The sequence below is a fragment of the Microchirus variegatus genome (assembly GCF_963457635.1).
Source record: "Microchirus variegatus genome assembly, chromosome: 6".
NCBI classification, from domain to species: domain Eukaryota; kingdom Metazoa; phylum Chordata; class Actinopteri; order Pleuronectiformes; family Soleidae; genus Microchirus; species Microchirus variegatus.
The window spans coordinates 1749629-1763057 of record NC_139807.1 but is presented as its reverse complement, the minus strand read 5'-3'; the positions used below and the strand labels follow the sequence as shown (position 1 = coordinate 1763057).

The window sequence follows — 13429 nt, the reverse complement described above, 5'->3', positions numbered from 1 at the left end:
ACTTAAAAAGTGTTTTTGATTATTACCAATGTTGTTAATTTAGGGCTTTTTGGGCATGGTGGTGCAATAGATTTGTGAGAGATACAGTACCATTCAAAAGTTTGGGCTCACTTAGAAATGTCCTTATTTTTGAAGGAAAAGCACATTTTTTAAATGAATATAACATGAAATGAATCAGAAATACACTCTATACGTTGTTAATGTGGTGTTCTAATGTGTTCTAATGGTACATTGTGTTTCCTAATGGCGTTAGAAGGCTATTGGATGATTAGAAAACCCTTGTGCAATGATTTTCTATTCATTTTGAAACTCGTTTGATGAATAAAAGTGTGACTTTTAATGGAAAACGCAACAAAACTTGTTGAAAAGTAGTGTATATATACATATATATAAATCTTAAACCCTTTATCCCTGCAGTAAAACACCTCTCTAAACACAGACAGATTGCGACTGAGACACAAAGAACCATAAAAGGAGGCTCGGTGAAGCCCACCAGCACAGTATATGTGGTGTATATATGTCGGGGGTTGTGGTGAAATACAGTGACTCAGTGTTTCCTGTTCTCTTGATCACTGATGCACATCAGCAGCAGCAGCAGCAGCAGCGTCAGGTAAACACACAACAACAACAACAACATTCTCTGCTTTCCTAAATGCAGGGCTGTCTTGTTGAAGTTAACGACGCCTTGTTAAACATGACAAACGGGCCGCGTTTCTGCTTCTCGCATTAGAGAAGGTCAGCTCAGGTTAGGTTTTTTTTCTTTACTTATATCCGACACGTCAGTTACTGTGCGAGTGTGAAAATAACGGACGAGGAAGCAGAAGGTGAAAAAAAAAAATCCACATTTTTTATTTTCTCTCTCCAAAGGGATCAGGTCATCGAGATGAACACTTTGATACAAGGATCGTACTGAGGAAGAGGAGGAGGAGGAGTTAAAAAATCTAATTTCACCCTGTAATTCTCGGTGTGTTTCACCAGCAAATCCAAGAGGCACTCTAATACAACTGTCATAATAATAATAATAATAATAATAATAATAATAATAATAATAATAATACTGGACTGAATGAGTGAAACAAAAGGAACCATCTGCTCAATTCTTCAGGTAAAAAACTATAAAAAATTGAACACAGTACTGGGATAAACTGAATAATAATAATATTAATGATAATTAATAATAAATGAGAGGAAGTGCGGAGTGAAAAGAGACAAACACCGTCTTCGTTGGCGAAAGCGCCGCGCGGCGACGAGCGCAGCAGCTCTTTGTTATTGGTTGAATATTTCCGGACACGTTAAGAGTCCTGACATCCTCTCTCTCTGTCTCTCTGAGTGCAATAATCAGTCTGAACTCTGGCAACACGTATACTGTAGCAACTATATATGGCTTATTACAAGGTAAACGGGTCCATACTGTCGTAGTATATACTAAGAAAGGACATCTTTCATTATTTCAAACTATAATACAATATATTGGCAAAAGAAAAAAAAACGCCGCTAGGTAACATAATGTAAACAACTGTACAACTGAGTCTATTTACACGTCACGTTCTTCTACTGTTAGCTAGCTCCCCCCCGTTAGGTGTAAAGAATAAACACAGAGCGATGATGACGCGACGTACGTTAGGCAACTTTAAAACATCCCATCTCAGGACTGGATTGACAGATTGAAAGAGAGCGTTGAAAACCTTCCTCGTCGTGTTACATGTAAAGTTATTAGAAAGTTACACATAAGGCATAAAGGGGGGAGAAGGAAGGTGGAGGCGTCACATTCTTTGTAAGCGGATCGTCGTTATCATCGTCGTCTTAGATGTGATTCAGGCCGACAAAGGTTCTTTGGGGTAAATGCACTTTTTTTTTGTCACAGAAAAGCAAACACACATCAGACTGCATCAGAGGGGGAAATGTGCAAAATCTGCTCTAAAGCAAAGTGACAGTGTTGCAAATCTACATGGGGGAGGGGCGGGCGGGCGTGGGGGGGGGGGACGCCAACGGAGACCCTTAACTCTAACTTTACTGTATATACAAGGCACTAAGGATGAGATTGAAGGGACACGTCTGCAGGAGAGTCAGCGCCTCCTCAGTCCGGTCGGAATATCGGATATTTGGGTAAGAATTCTATAAGAATCACCTGCAGAGAGAGAAATAAAGAGGAGAGAAAAGGTAACAAAAAAAAGTATTATTTCTGCTCGGATTAAGAGGAGACGCCGCTTTACTGCGAACAAATCGGGCAAAATACACGTCTTTAATCCTGAATATGTGCAGAATAAAGTGTAAAAAAATGTCAACAAACGCCAACATAAACGCTTATGTTTAGGGACAGGCGGTGAAAGACGACTTTACCGCAGTAATTTAAGCTATAAAACCTGAGAAAACATGCTTCAGATTCACTGCATTCACATGTTTATCATCGTCAACTTTATTGCTCATTTATAACGAACCTTATGATAGAATATTGTTCTTAAAGTAAGAAATAACTCGACAAACATCTCTTTGATGACTTTCTTTTATAGACTAGTGCTGCAACTTACTATTTATCTTATATAATGATTAATGTGTGGATTATTTTCTCAATTAATCAATTAGTCGATGTTCTCAAATGTCTTGTTTTGTCCACAAACTAAAAGAATTGACTTCTTTAATGAAATCTTTGATTTATGGAGCAAAGACACATTTAAGCAGGTTAAAAATCAAGGAAAATAAATTAGTTATTCTAACTAAAATAGTTGGTAATTAAATCACTAATTGATTGACAGTTGCAGCAGCTTCACTATTGTGCACAAGAATGATTATAAGTGGACTTACATATTCCATCATGTTACTGCTTTCACATTTTCTTTTACTGAGCTTCCAGTGCAGACCCAGCTGATGAGAGAAATGGACACAATCAATGAATCAATCAATGAAGATCCCCACCCTCACACACACACACACACACACACACACACACGCACACACACACGCGCGCACAAAGGAAAATCTGTCTGCGATCTCTTGTCGTCAGTGTCAGTGTCTGTCTGGACAGACTGAGGTCAAACAGTGGCCAGACACCCTGAAGAGCTTCCTTTATGCCTCTGCACAGTTACTCGCTGTCATTTGTTGCTGCGAGACAAAACAAAATGAACACAGCGTCGCACACAGCTGACCTTACTCTCCTCTCAGACCTTGTGCACAAAAAAAAAATCTACCACAAACACCTTAGGGGAAGGGGAGGAGAGAGCTGAAGAGCTTTCAAAGCAGATCAACGCTCATTAACTCATCGTGAATCGTCTCTTACCTTGTGGTATAATCGATTATTTTCCCACTCTAACAACTTCTGGATAGATCTTCTCGTCTGGTGGAAGAAGAAATAAATAAATTAAGACAATCCGTTTCACAGATAACAGTAAAACAGGGTTAGGTGTTAGGATTTATGGACTGGACTATTTTACCAGCTAGTAATTTCCCACTTTGTTGTCAGTAACTGTGAGTGGTAACAGCACCTTTAAATGACACACCCTGAAAGACACACAGGAGCCGTGTGTGTGTGTGTGTGTGTGTGTGTGTGACGCAGTGCATCATCATCTCTACACGCCGACACTAATTGAACACGGGCGGTTGTGACCCTTAGCGCTCGCGTCGGTGCGACTGAGCTGCAGAGTAATCAGCGCGTGAAACGTTTTTAGGGGGAGGGAAAAAACGTTCGTGTTGCGGCGGCGGCGGCGGCGCTCACTCTCTTGTTGAGGCAGATGACGGGCCACAGGCTGCAGCCCACCGTGCAGCAGCAGCACAGGCAGCCGCAGAGAAGCCACTTCACGTTCACGGGCAAGTTCTTCCTCAGACAGGCGTTCAGACGGCCCACGCTGGTCTTGAACTCCTCCGGTGCAACCTGGGATTAAAACAAAGAGCAGCTTTAAGCATCAGGGGGGCAGAAATTGAATAAGTACACTAGCGTTGAAAAGTTTGGAGTCACCTATACAATTTTTGCTGTGTTTTCAATTAAAAGTCACACTTTTATTCATGAAAAGAGCTGCAAAATGAATGGAGAGATTAAGATTAAGATTCCCTTATTAGTCCCACAGTGGGGAAATTTCCAATTTCTGCATTTTAACCCATCCGTGAGTTAGTGAACACACACAGCACACAGTGAGGTGAAGTATATGCTAACCCAGAGCAGTGAGCTGCCTGCCTTCAGCCGCGCTAGGGGAGCAGTGAGGGGGTCAGGTGCCTTGCTCAAGGACACTTCAGCTGCGGACAGGTCGGGGTTCGAACCGGTCTCAGGCTTGAAGCCCTAACCACTAGGCCACAGCTGCACGAAAGCTGTGCTAACATCATTGCAATAGCCTTCTAACGCGATAAGCAAACACAATGTACCATTAGAACACTGCAAATGGGCCTCTATACACATATGTACATTAAAAAGAATAGTCGTTTACCACATTAACAGTGTTTAGAGTGTATTTCTGATTCATTTAATGTTATAGTCATTGAAAAAAAAGTGATTTTCCTTCAAAAATAAGTGACCCCAAACTTTTCAACGATAGCATACAATCACCTGAGAATGGGACGTTCATATTTATCAGCAGAGGCTGCCATTTTGTGTCTTTCCAACAGCCCGCAACAGACAAACATTAGCATCATTTGAGTCAAGTAAGACACCTAAAGTTTACAAGTTGCACCTTTAAAGAGAATGCACATTTCTCTGCGGCGCAAACATGAAAGATTCCCCAACGTCGCTGACGAGACCTGTGCACAGAGATCAAAGGGCCTGAGCAAAACCAACAGGTAGATATTTGCAGATGTTGTCCAGAGATCAGATGGCATCTGTGAACACAATGGCTCGGACTCGCTAAAGCCCAGCTCCAGACTGTTCAAGGCAAGCAGGGATTCAAAAGGAGAGATAAGCCCAGTGCCTGTGGCAGCGTCGGCCAAACAACTTGAATGGATGCTCATTCCTCGCCGAGTCTGTACGCCATAAAACGGGGGTCGTAATCTTTTATGACAGGATGCAAAGGTCTCTTTGCAAACAGCCTTAGACCTTAGAATAAAGCCCAGCAGGGCCTGATCTGCACCCTTCAATCATCATAATTGTGACCTCATCCATCACGTCACCCTGGGTCACAATACTGAAGGTACTTTTTATTGGCCCACACTTCCCTCTGCCTGCTCTTACCCCTGCAGCCTTTTTGTGTCTCTGTGTCTGACCCAGGAAGCTTTCCGGCAGAGTCTTCATTTCATTATTTTATCACCTGGAGTTGGAGCCTTCAAAAAAAACACTGGGGTCGCTGTCAACGGAGCCTCGGAGCCCCCCCCCCCCCCTCCATCCACGGCTTACTCATTTACAGAGCCGCACATTCAGCCTCCTTTCTATGTCTTACTTGAAATGCATCTCCGTCGGATGAAAACCACTTGGAGAGCTCTGAATGGGGAAGTTTTTTGTGTTCTTTTTTTTTCGGGGAAGTTTGGGGGGGCCGTTAAAAAACAAAAAAGAACAAAAGAATGACTGTGGTTTTAATTGGTGGATTCTTCTCACTTTGGAGAGCTGAACAGAAGGAAACCCGCAAAGACTCCCAATGCAAGAACGCTAAAGAGTGACTGTACCTTTCCCGTGAGAACAGAGGGAAACTCCGTGTCAAATCTGTTGCTCAGTCCAAACCTGAGGAGACAGAATAAAAAGGCAAATGAATCAAAACCAACACAAGGAGACACGACATAAAGTGGGAATATACGGTACAATTATGGCGTCTACATGCAAAAGGGCCATTATAATACCAACAAACTGTTATCATCTTTAATTATTGTCAATAAAAATAACTTAGGAGAGCAAATGTGAGCACAATATAGCTTTTGTCGTCCATTTCCTCCCCATGAGGACGTATGATTGATGAATAAATCACTATTTAATTTCATGCATGTCACTTAAAACAATTCCACATAAATCTTCAGTAAAAGGCTTGAAGAATTACGTCAATGTGTTTATTCAGTGACCCATTTTATTTCAGTGTCTGTGTCCCAGTAAATAAACCAGCGTATTATCCATGCATAGCATTCATATAATTAAGCGTTTTTAACATTTAGCGCTGATATTACTACACACAAAGAGCTACAGTATCTTCAGCAACAAGAACAAGGAGGAGGAGGAGGAGGAGGAGGAGGAGGAAGTGTGGAACAGATGGTCTGGTTTCCACAGATGATCCAGACCCGAGAGTCTAACTTTCACAACACGTGCATGAAGTTGTACATGTAGCGTTTGTAGAGCACTTTTTATGAAGTCAGTATAGTCATGTAAACAATATATTCATGACAGTATTTGATTCTGAAAATGAACTAAAAGTGACTGAACTGCACACGCTATGTTTGCATCCTTATGTTTAACCAGAGGAACCACATTTGACGGAAAAGTAAACAACAGTAAGATTTACATCTACAGTAAATTATCTTATTCAAACTAACAATTACTACTTGTACAAATAATAAGACGCTCTTTAGAACTATCCTGATAAAACAACTCTCTCTTGTGTCTCTCTCTACAGCCGACCCCCCCCCACACATCCCCTGAGTTTTCCCACCACTCGTCTTGTCTGTCATCCATTTTTCCCTTTCACCCCAACCGGCCATGGCAGATGGCCGCACAAGTGCTTTCTCATTGTGGGAACTGTTGGGTTTCTCTTCTCCTCTCTATAATAGTGTATGCTTCAGCTTTACTGTGTAGAACATAATATACAAATAAATGTGATTTGACATAAAATTGTTCTTTTCATTCATTAGAATCATTTGGTCAAATTCCAGGCCACAATTTTTGTTGATATAATATATGAATACGTCTCTTTGGGGCAGCAGGACAACAAAAGGCAATGTATACTTGTCTATGACACAATAAAATCCCCTTATGTTAACAAAATAAAAACTTTATAAGGCGGTAAAATTTTACACGGTAATTAACGTGGTGACGTTGTACTGAACTTGGCTGATTTATCCCAGTAACTACTTCACAGAGCCAAAAGTGATGTTTTTAAATCTGATTTGTTTGACCAATTATTGTCAGAATATTACCCTAATGCTCCACAAACAACCACTAAGGACAAAAAAAGAAAATCTGTCATATATCGCATATGACAGCATATAATTATGTTATTACACTGGTCGATTTGACGATGACATTAGTCAGACTACATGTAAATAGGACTGGGCAATAATTCAATAACAAATATATAATGGGAGTATTATATATATAATTATATATAATTATCTTTAGTTGCTGAACAATTAGGGCTGAACAATATGACAAAAATACAACACGACATACAAGTCCGAGTCATTCAGTTATTATCACAATAAAATGTGATATAAGATGAACTTTTTAAACTTGTTAATGGCCATGGTTTGTCTCAAAGTGTGTATGCATAACATTTATATAAAAATTCATACAATCATATGCATGCACACTCCGTGGCCACTTTATTAGGTACACAGGACGCCTAATGAAGTGAAAGTTCTTCTGCTGCTGCAGGTTTGACGTGCTGTGTGGTCAGAAAGGCTCCTCTGCTGCATACCTTGATTGTTTTGAGGGGTTATTTCGGTTCATGTTGTCTTTCTATCATGTAAAACCAGTCTGGCCGCTCTACTCAGACATGGTATTTTCACCCACTGGATATTTTCTACTTTCTCTGACCAGTCTGTGTAAAGCCTGGAGAAGGTTGTGCATGAAAATCCAAGCAGAGCAGAGCTTTGAGACACACAATAAGTCACTTAAATCACATTTCTTTCCCGTTCCGTTGTGACCATGTCTATGTGATTAAATGTGTTGAGTTACTGCCATGTGATTGGTTTATTGGCTGTTTGCATTAACAAGCAGATGAACAGACGTGTCTAATAATACGGTGGCCTGTGGGTGTATATAACTAGTGATTTAGGGATGGGTATTGGTCCGACACTGGTCAAAAACACTGGATCGATCATATATCGGATGGATAAAAATGGAAAATCTGATAAAATGTGAAACAAAATCCTTTATATCACAGTCTGTCGAAATGTAAATAAACAGAAAAAAGCATTTTAGCTGATTCGTGTTCAGGCAGTTTGTTACACAGTTGGATAATGATGTCCTTGTAAACAGCTTCATAGTTCATAAATGGTTAGAGAATTATTCTATCAGTCTAATATCAGTATCTGCAGATATATCGAGTTTGCGATATCGGTATGAGACACAAATAAGTGATAACAAAACAGTGAATAATAATCATCTTAAATGTGGGACAAATGTCTCCTTTGTTTTTGTCATTAACTTTAAACACCACAGTTCTCTGGTTTCTTCAACTTTCACTCGAGAGCAAAAAGTTCCAAATATCTGTCATTTATCGCGATAATTATCGATACAGACTGATTTAAGACAGTTTTACCAGGACACCGCGGTGATACGTTTAAACATCCATATAAATCACCGCCGTACGGAAGACTATGATGTTTACGGTTGCCACGAGGACACAAAACAGTCGCCGTTAGTTGTTTGTGTTGTTGTTGTTGTTGTTGTTGTTGTTGTTTAACCGTGACAATATTCCGTTCTAAGTCAAACCCGTTTGTCCCCGTGTCACAACATATGGCCGCTGGCCGTCAGTTGTTGTGATTTGTCGTTAGCTCGCAGGCTAACAGCGGGCTAACGACAACAAAGCGACCCTCGGGCGGACGCGAGCGGCGGACGCGGCTTCGCTTACACGGTGATGTGTCCGGCTCCTCGCATGACCACGGGCTCCGGACAGTATCTGGGCAAGTGTTCCTCGCTGATTACGTGCTCGTCCTCCTCGTCTTCTAACTCATAAATGGTATCAAAGTCCGCCATGTTGGCTGCTGGGGAGACGCTCATGACGTCGAGCTCGCCTCGCGCAGGGGCCTGCGCACGACGCGGATGTCGAGCTCGCGGGAGCGCGGAGGAGCGCGAGCTGGTGGAGCGCGAGCACGTGTGTTCACTTCTTCACGTGTTGGACACTTTTCCTACTCTTAATCCATCATTTTGCAAAAATGTTAAATTATAATTTCAATGCAGCCCGACATTGGATTAACCCGAACCATAAAATAATAAAATTAGTATAATGTGTACCAGATTCTGTCATATAAAAGAATGTTCTATAAAGGTTCTCCTTTCCATTAAAGGTAATGTTCAGAGAACATTAGTGAAACCAAATAGAACGTTCTATAATGGTTTAATGAAGGTTGTGGAATTGCGGCAAAAGTAACATTAGGAGAACATTCTGAGAACCAAAGGAGAACGTTCTATAAAGGTTTGATCAAGGTTGTGACAAAAGTAACGTTGGGAGAACATTCTGAGAACCAAAGGAGAATGTTCTATAAAGGTTTAATGAAGGTTGTGACAAAAGCAACATTTGGAGAACATTCTGAGAACCAAAAGAGAACATTGGAGAAAAGTGTAATCAAGGTTGTGACAAAAGTAACGTTGGGAGAACATTCTGAGAACCAAGGGAGAACGTTCTATAAAGGTATAATCAAGGTTGTGACAAAAGTAACGTTGGGAGAACGTTCTGAGAACTAAAAGAGAACGTTCTATAAAGGTTTAATCAAGGTCATGACAACAGTAACGTGAGGAGAACGTTCTGAGAACCAAAGGAGAACGTTCTTTAAAGGTTTAATGAAGGTTGTGAGAAAAGTAACGTTGGGAGAACATTCTGGGAACCAAAAGAGAACATTCTATAAAGGTTTAATCAAGGTTGTGACAACAGTAACGTGAGGAGAATGTTCTGGGAACCGAATGTGCAACCAAAAGCTAACATTGGGGGAACTTTAGGAACGAAAACTTTCCATGACATCCATATAGGACAAACCTAGGAAAAACCTTTATGGAACGTTCTGGGAACCAGAACTTGTTAGCTCGGGCCGTGACAGATTAGCTTCAGCTCGGACAGAAGGCAGATCTTCAGAAAGTTTGTCCTTTAGTTTTAGTTAATAGTTAACAGTTATTAGTTAGTTATCATCTTAAACTAGTCAGAGACACAAGACTTTTCTTTGCCCTTTAGTAGAATTTGCTTTGAACCTCTTTACTACAATCACCAATACGTTTGTTTCTGTGTTTGTTATTTATAGATTCATTGTGCGTCATAAGTACGTTATAGGACTTATTTTTAACTTGACAGGCCCCCGGGCCCCCGGGCCCCCGGCCCCCTCCTGACCCCTCCTGACCAGACAGACTAGAAGTTCAGTGGCCCTCAGGTCATTTTGACTTTTTTCTATAGTACATATGTTTGTAAACGTCTTATTCTGACTGAAACAGTACTGACAGACTCTTCATGGTCAAACTAACACAGGTAACGCAGAGTCAAACTCAAACTGGTCTAGACATTGTGAGCATGATCCACATGTTCCATCCTCAGGCTTTGAGCCTAGAAATGAAAGAATGAGCTGATACACAGAAGAAGAAGAAGAAGAAGAAGACGACAATAGGAAGAACTAACGTGACATAATCTGGTACCGATGTTTATGTTCTGTCAGGTCAAAAGAATTGAATATTTTGAAGATCTTGAACGGTAGGAAGACGTGCAAACAACCAGCCGTCTGCTATCTTTGTTTTTGGTCAACTGGAAAACACAGGGTCGTATTGAACTGTGCAGGAAAACTATGCGTTTGATCGCTCACATGCTGAACATGTTTGTGTGATGACCATTATGTCTTTGTGTGATGACCATTGAGATAATGTAATGTCTTATGTCAAGTGGCCCTTTGCATCTTCAAGGGCCCTGAAGAGCAGCTTATGATAGGACCTGCTCTGTCAATCTGCTGATCACTGGATATTTGGTTGTGCAGATGTGAAGATCCCAGTAGATCAGCGATGATGCCATGTTGTGCATGGTTTGGACTTTGTTGACCACGTCTTCATGCATTTTGTTGATTGATGATTGACCAATTAGATATCAAGGGTGGGTCTGATGGGTCGGGATTCGGGCGAGTAGTAGTTTTGTCTCTGATGCTATTTTGCTCAGGACTCACTGGAAGAAGAGATCCTGTATCTCACTGAGAACTTCCTGCCTTAATAAAGGATAAATAATAAACTATAAATGTTCCTTCTCAGTCTTTGGATTATACACTCTTAGAAATAAAAGTTCTATGTAGAACCCTATGAGGTTCTTCGGCTTGTCCTCATAGGAGAACCCTTTTTGGCTCCAGGTAGAACCTTTTTCCACTTGGAAACCTTTTGGAGGGTTCCACCAAGAAGGGGTTTTAAAGGGTTCTCTGGATCAAAAAATAATGGTTCTTACTGGAACCATCAGTGTTACCAAGCACCCTTGAAAAACCCTTTCTTCGGGGAAGGTTTTTAGAGAAGCAAATGGTTCCAGGTAGAACCTCAGCCCTTGTAGAAGAACCCCTTTGGAACCCTTATTTCTAAGAGTGTACTCTCATCTTTATTGCTGATCAAGCAACTGTTAACCCCGGCTGTACTAATTATGTTTAAATACTAATTAAACACAAATTAAAACTTAAAAATTTGTGTGTTTTCTTGTGTTTGTGGCTTAGAAAAACCAAACTAACAAACAGAGTGAGGACATTTTGGCTGGTCCTCACATCTTTTAAGGTCTTTTTCAGCATTAAGACCTGGTTTTCGGGTTAGGGCAGGGCTGCATGCGGCTCTTAACCCCCCATCTATATAAAATAATGTGTTCATTCGTTTTCTTTTATTTATAAAAAACGATTTTCAATCAATAAACGATCAATAAAAGGTGTTTTGATATGTTGTGCGTCACGTCCAATTTGTACATCAAATGCGAAATTGAAAACCCAAACCCAACAAAACTTGTTTTGAAATGAGGAAAGCCATTCCCAACACTTTAATGAAGCATTGAGTACATGAATAAATCCACATTCAGAGTCCTGTGCATCTTTGGATCCACATATACATCATATAAATGACATAAAATCCAGATATTGCTTTATTTATTTCACTTTTAGTTTAAAATTAAATATTACCCTCCAAGGTTGGGTATAAACAGCAGTGACATTTCTTAAATTTTATAAATGCAACAAACTCTAGTGTTTTGATGCATATATCTGTATTTGTACGTGTTATTATTTTCATTTTATGGGTCAAAAATGTGCTCTTTTTATACCGAAGGTTTCAGGTTAGGGTCTCAGGAAGTAAAGGGAATGAATTCTGTCTATGAAGGTCCTTACTTTAAATGTTGTGATTCATTCACCGTCCATATATCTCTTGGAAACATTTGGTTAACCTTTTCAAAACACTTGTTCGATTGTGAACGGGGTCACAAGAGTTTGTCATCGTCTCAAAAAGTGGGTCCTCATAAATAATCCAGTAAAGCAGGTTTCAGTCACAGTCACAGACGCCTGACAATTAACAAACTTTGGCCCGAAATGTTTATTTTTCATTTTCTATAACGCTCCATCTTCCACTTTTTAAGTGATATAGAAATTAAAATGATTTAATTCACCACATTAAGACAAAATTTACTGTTAACCTTCAGCAATCATGGGTTTGAATTCCGAATTATTCGTGGACTTCTCCACAATTAGCTGAAGTCTGATGTCAACAAAAACAGCCATAGACACAGTGTAGAAAAATGTAAAATAGTAAAATAAAATGAAATCTTCAACGCATTTTTACCATTTTATTGTAAGGGTTTTTTTGCATTCTTGTTTTTAATGTTTTATATCTTGTTGCGTCTTTTACTTTGAAAAGCACTTTGATTTAGGAGATAAAATTAAAATGCAAGTGGTAGAAAGTCTGTATTTGTATTCCTCACTCATGATAAAAGTGTATGTTTTGTGTTTTTAGATTTATTTAATTTCACTTAATTTTTAAGATTTGAGCCTCTTTTTTGAATTTTTTTTGCAGATGAGTATCTTTGAGATAATTGATCACAAAACGAAAAAAGGTGTTTTTGTACCTTAAATTTGAGACAATTGTATGTTCCTTTAAAACAATCCGTAAATTGAGTAAAACTGTGTACTGTGTGTATAAAAACTCAAAAATAACAACCACTGAGGTAAAAAAATGACAGGTGTAATTCTGCAAAAACAAATTTTATTTACACTCATACACTTTTTCCCCTCTCTGCCTTTTTTACACAACTAAAAATGATTTGTCAAAGTTGGTCAAAGCAGTTGTGACGTCATGATCCACACATCCAGTTTTTAAAAAGGTCCTTTCAAAGGTTTTCCTGAGTTCTCGTTTCATTCACAAACACATAGAAAAACAACAGAGAGAGAGAAGATATTTATATTTAATTAAACTCACGAACAATTTAAAAGCGTTTAAGTTTGGAAATCAATTTTCGTTTTTTTAAAACCCCCATGTTTTTTCTTCTTTTTTTTTTATTTCTTTTTTTTTTTTACTAGAACTATTCTATAAAAAACAATATTTCTTGAAGAGCCTCCAGTGTGTGTGTGTGTGTGTGTTGGTGTAAATCCGCAGCGCTGTGAGTTCAGAGTTCAGATC

The 13429-nt window shown here is 39.6% G+C and overlaps 1 protein-coding gene across 1 annotated transcript; it reads right to left on the bottom strand.

Annotated features, from left to right (window-relative positions):
• Positions 1 to 883: 883 nt before the first annotated feature.
• On the bottom strand, positions 884 to 8851 carry chic1 (cysteine-rich hydrophobic domain 1). The gene is made up of 6 exons (XM_083891676.1): positions 8688 to 8851; positions 5578 to 5632; positions 3710 to 3865; positions 3275 to 3331; positions 2803 to 2862; positions 884 to 2128 (listed from the first exon to the last, which is right to left on the bottom strand). The coding sequence occupies exons 1-6, from the start codon at positions 8834 to 8836 to the stop codon at positions 2078 to 2080; spliced, it is 528 nt and encodes a 175-aa protein (XP_083747802.1). The 5' UTR covers positions 8837 to 8851; the 3' UTR covers positions 884 to 2077.
• Between the last annotated feature and the right edge of the window lie 4578 nt (positions 8852 to 13429).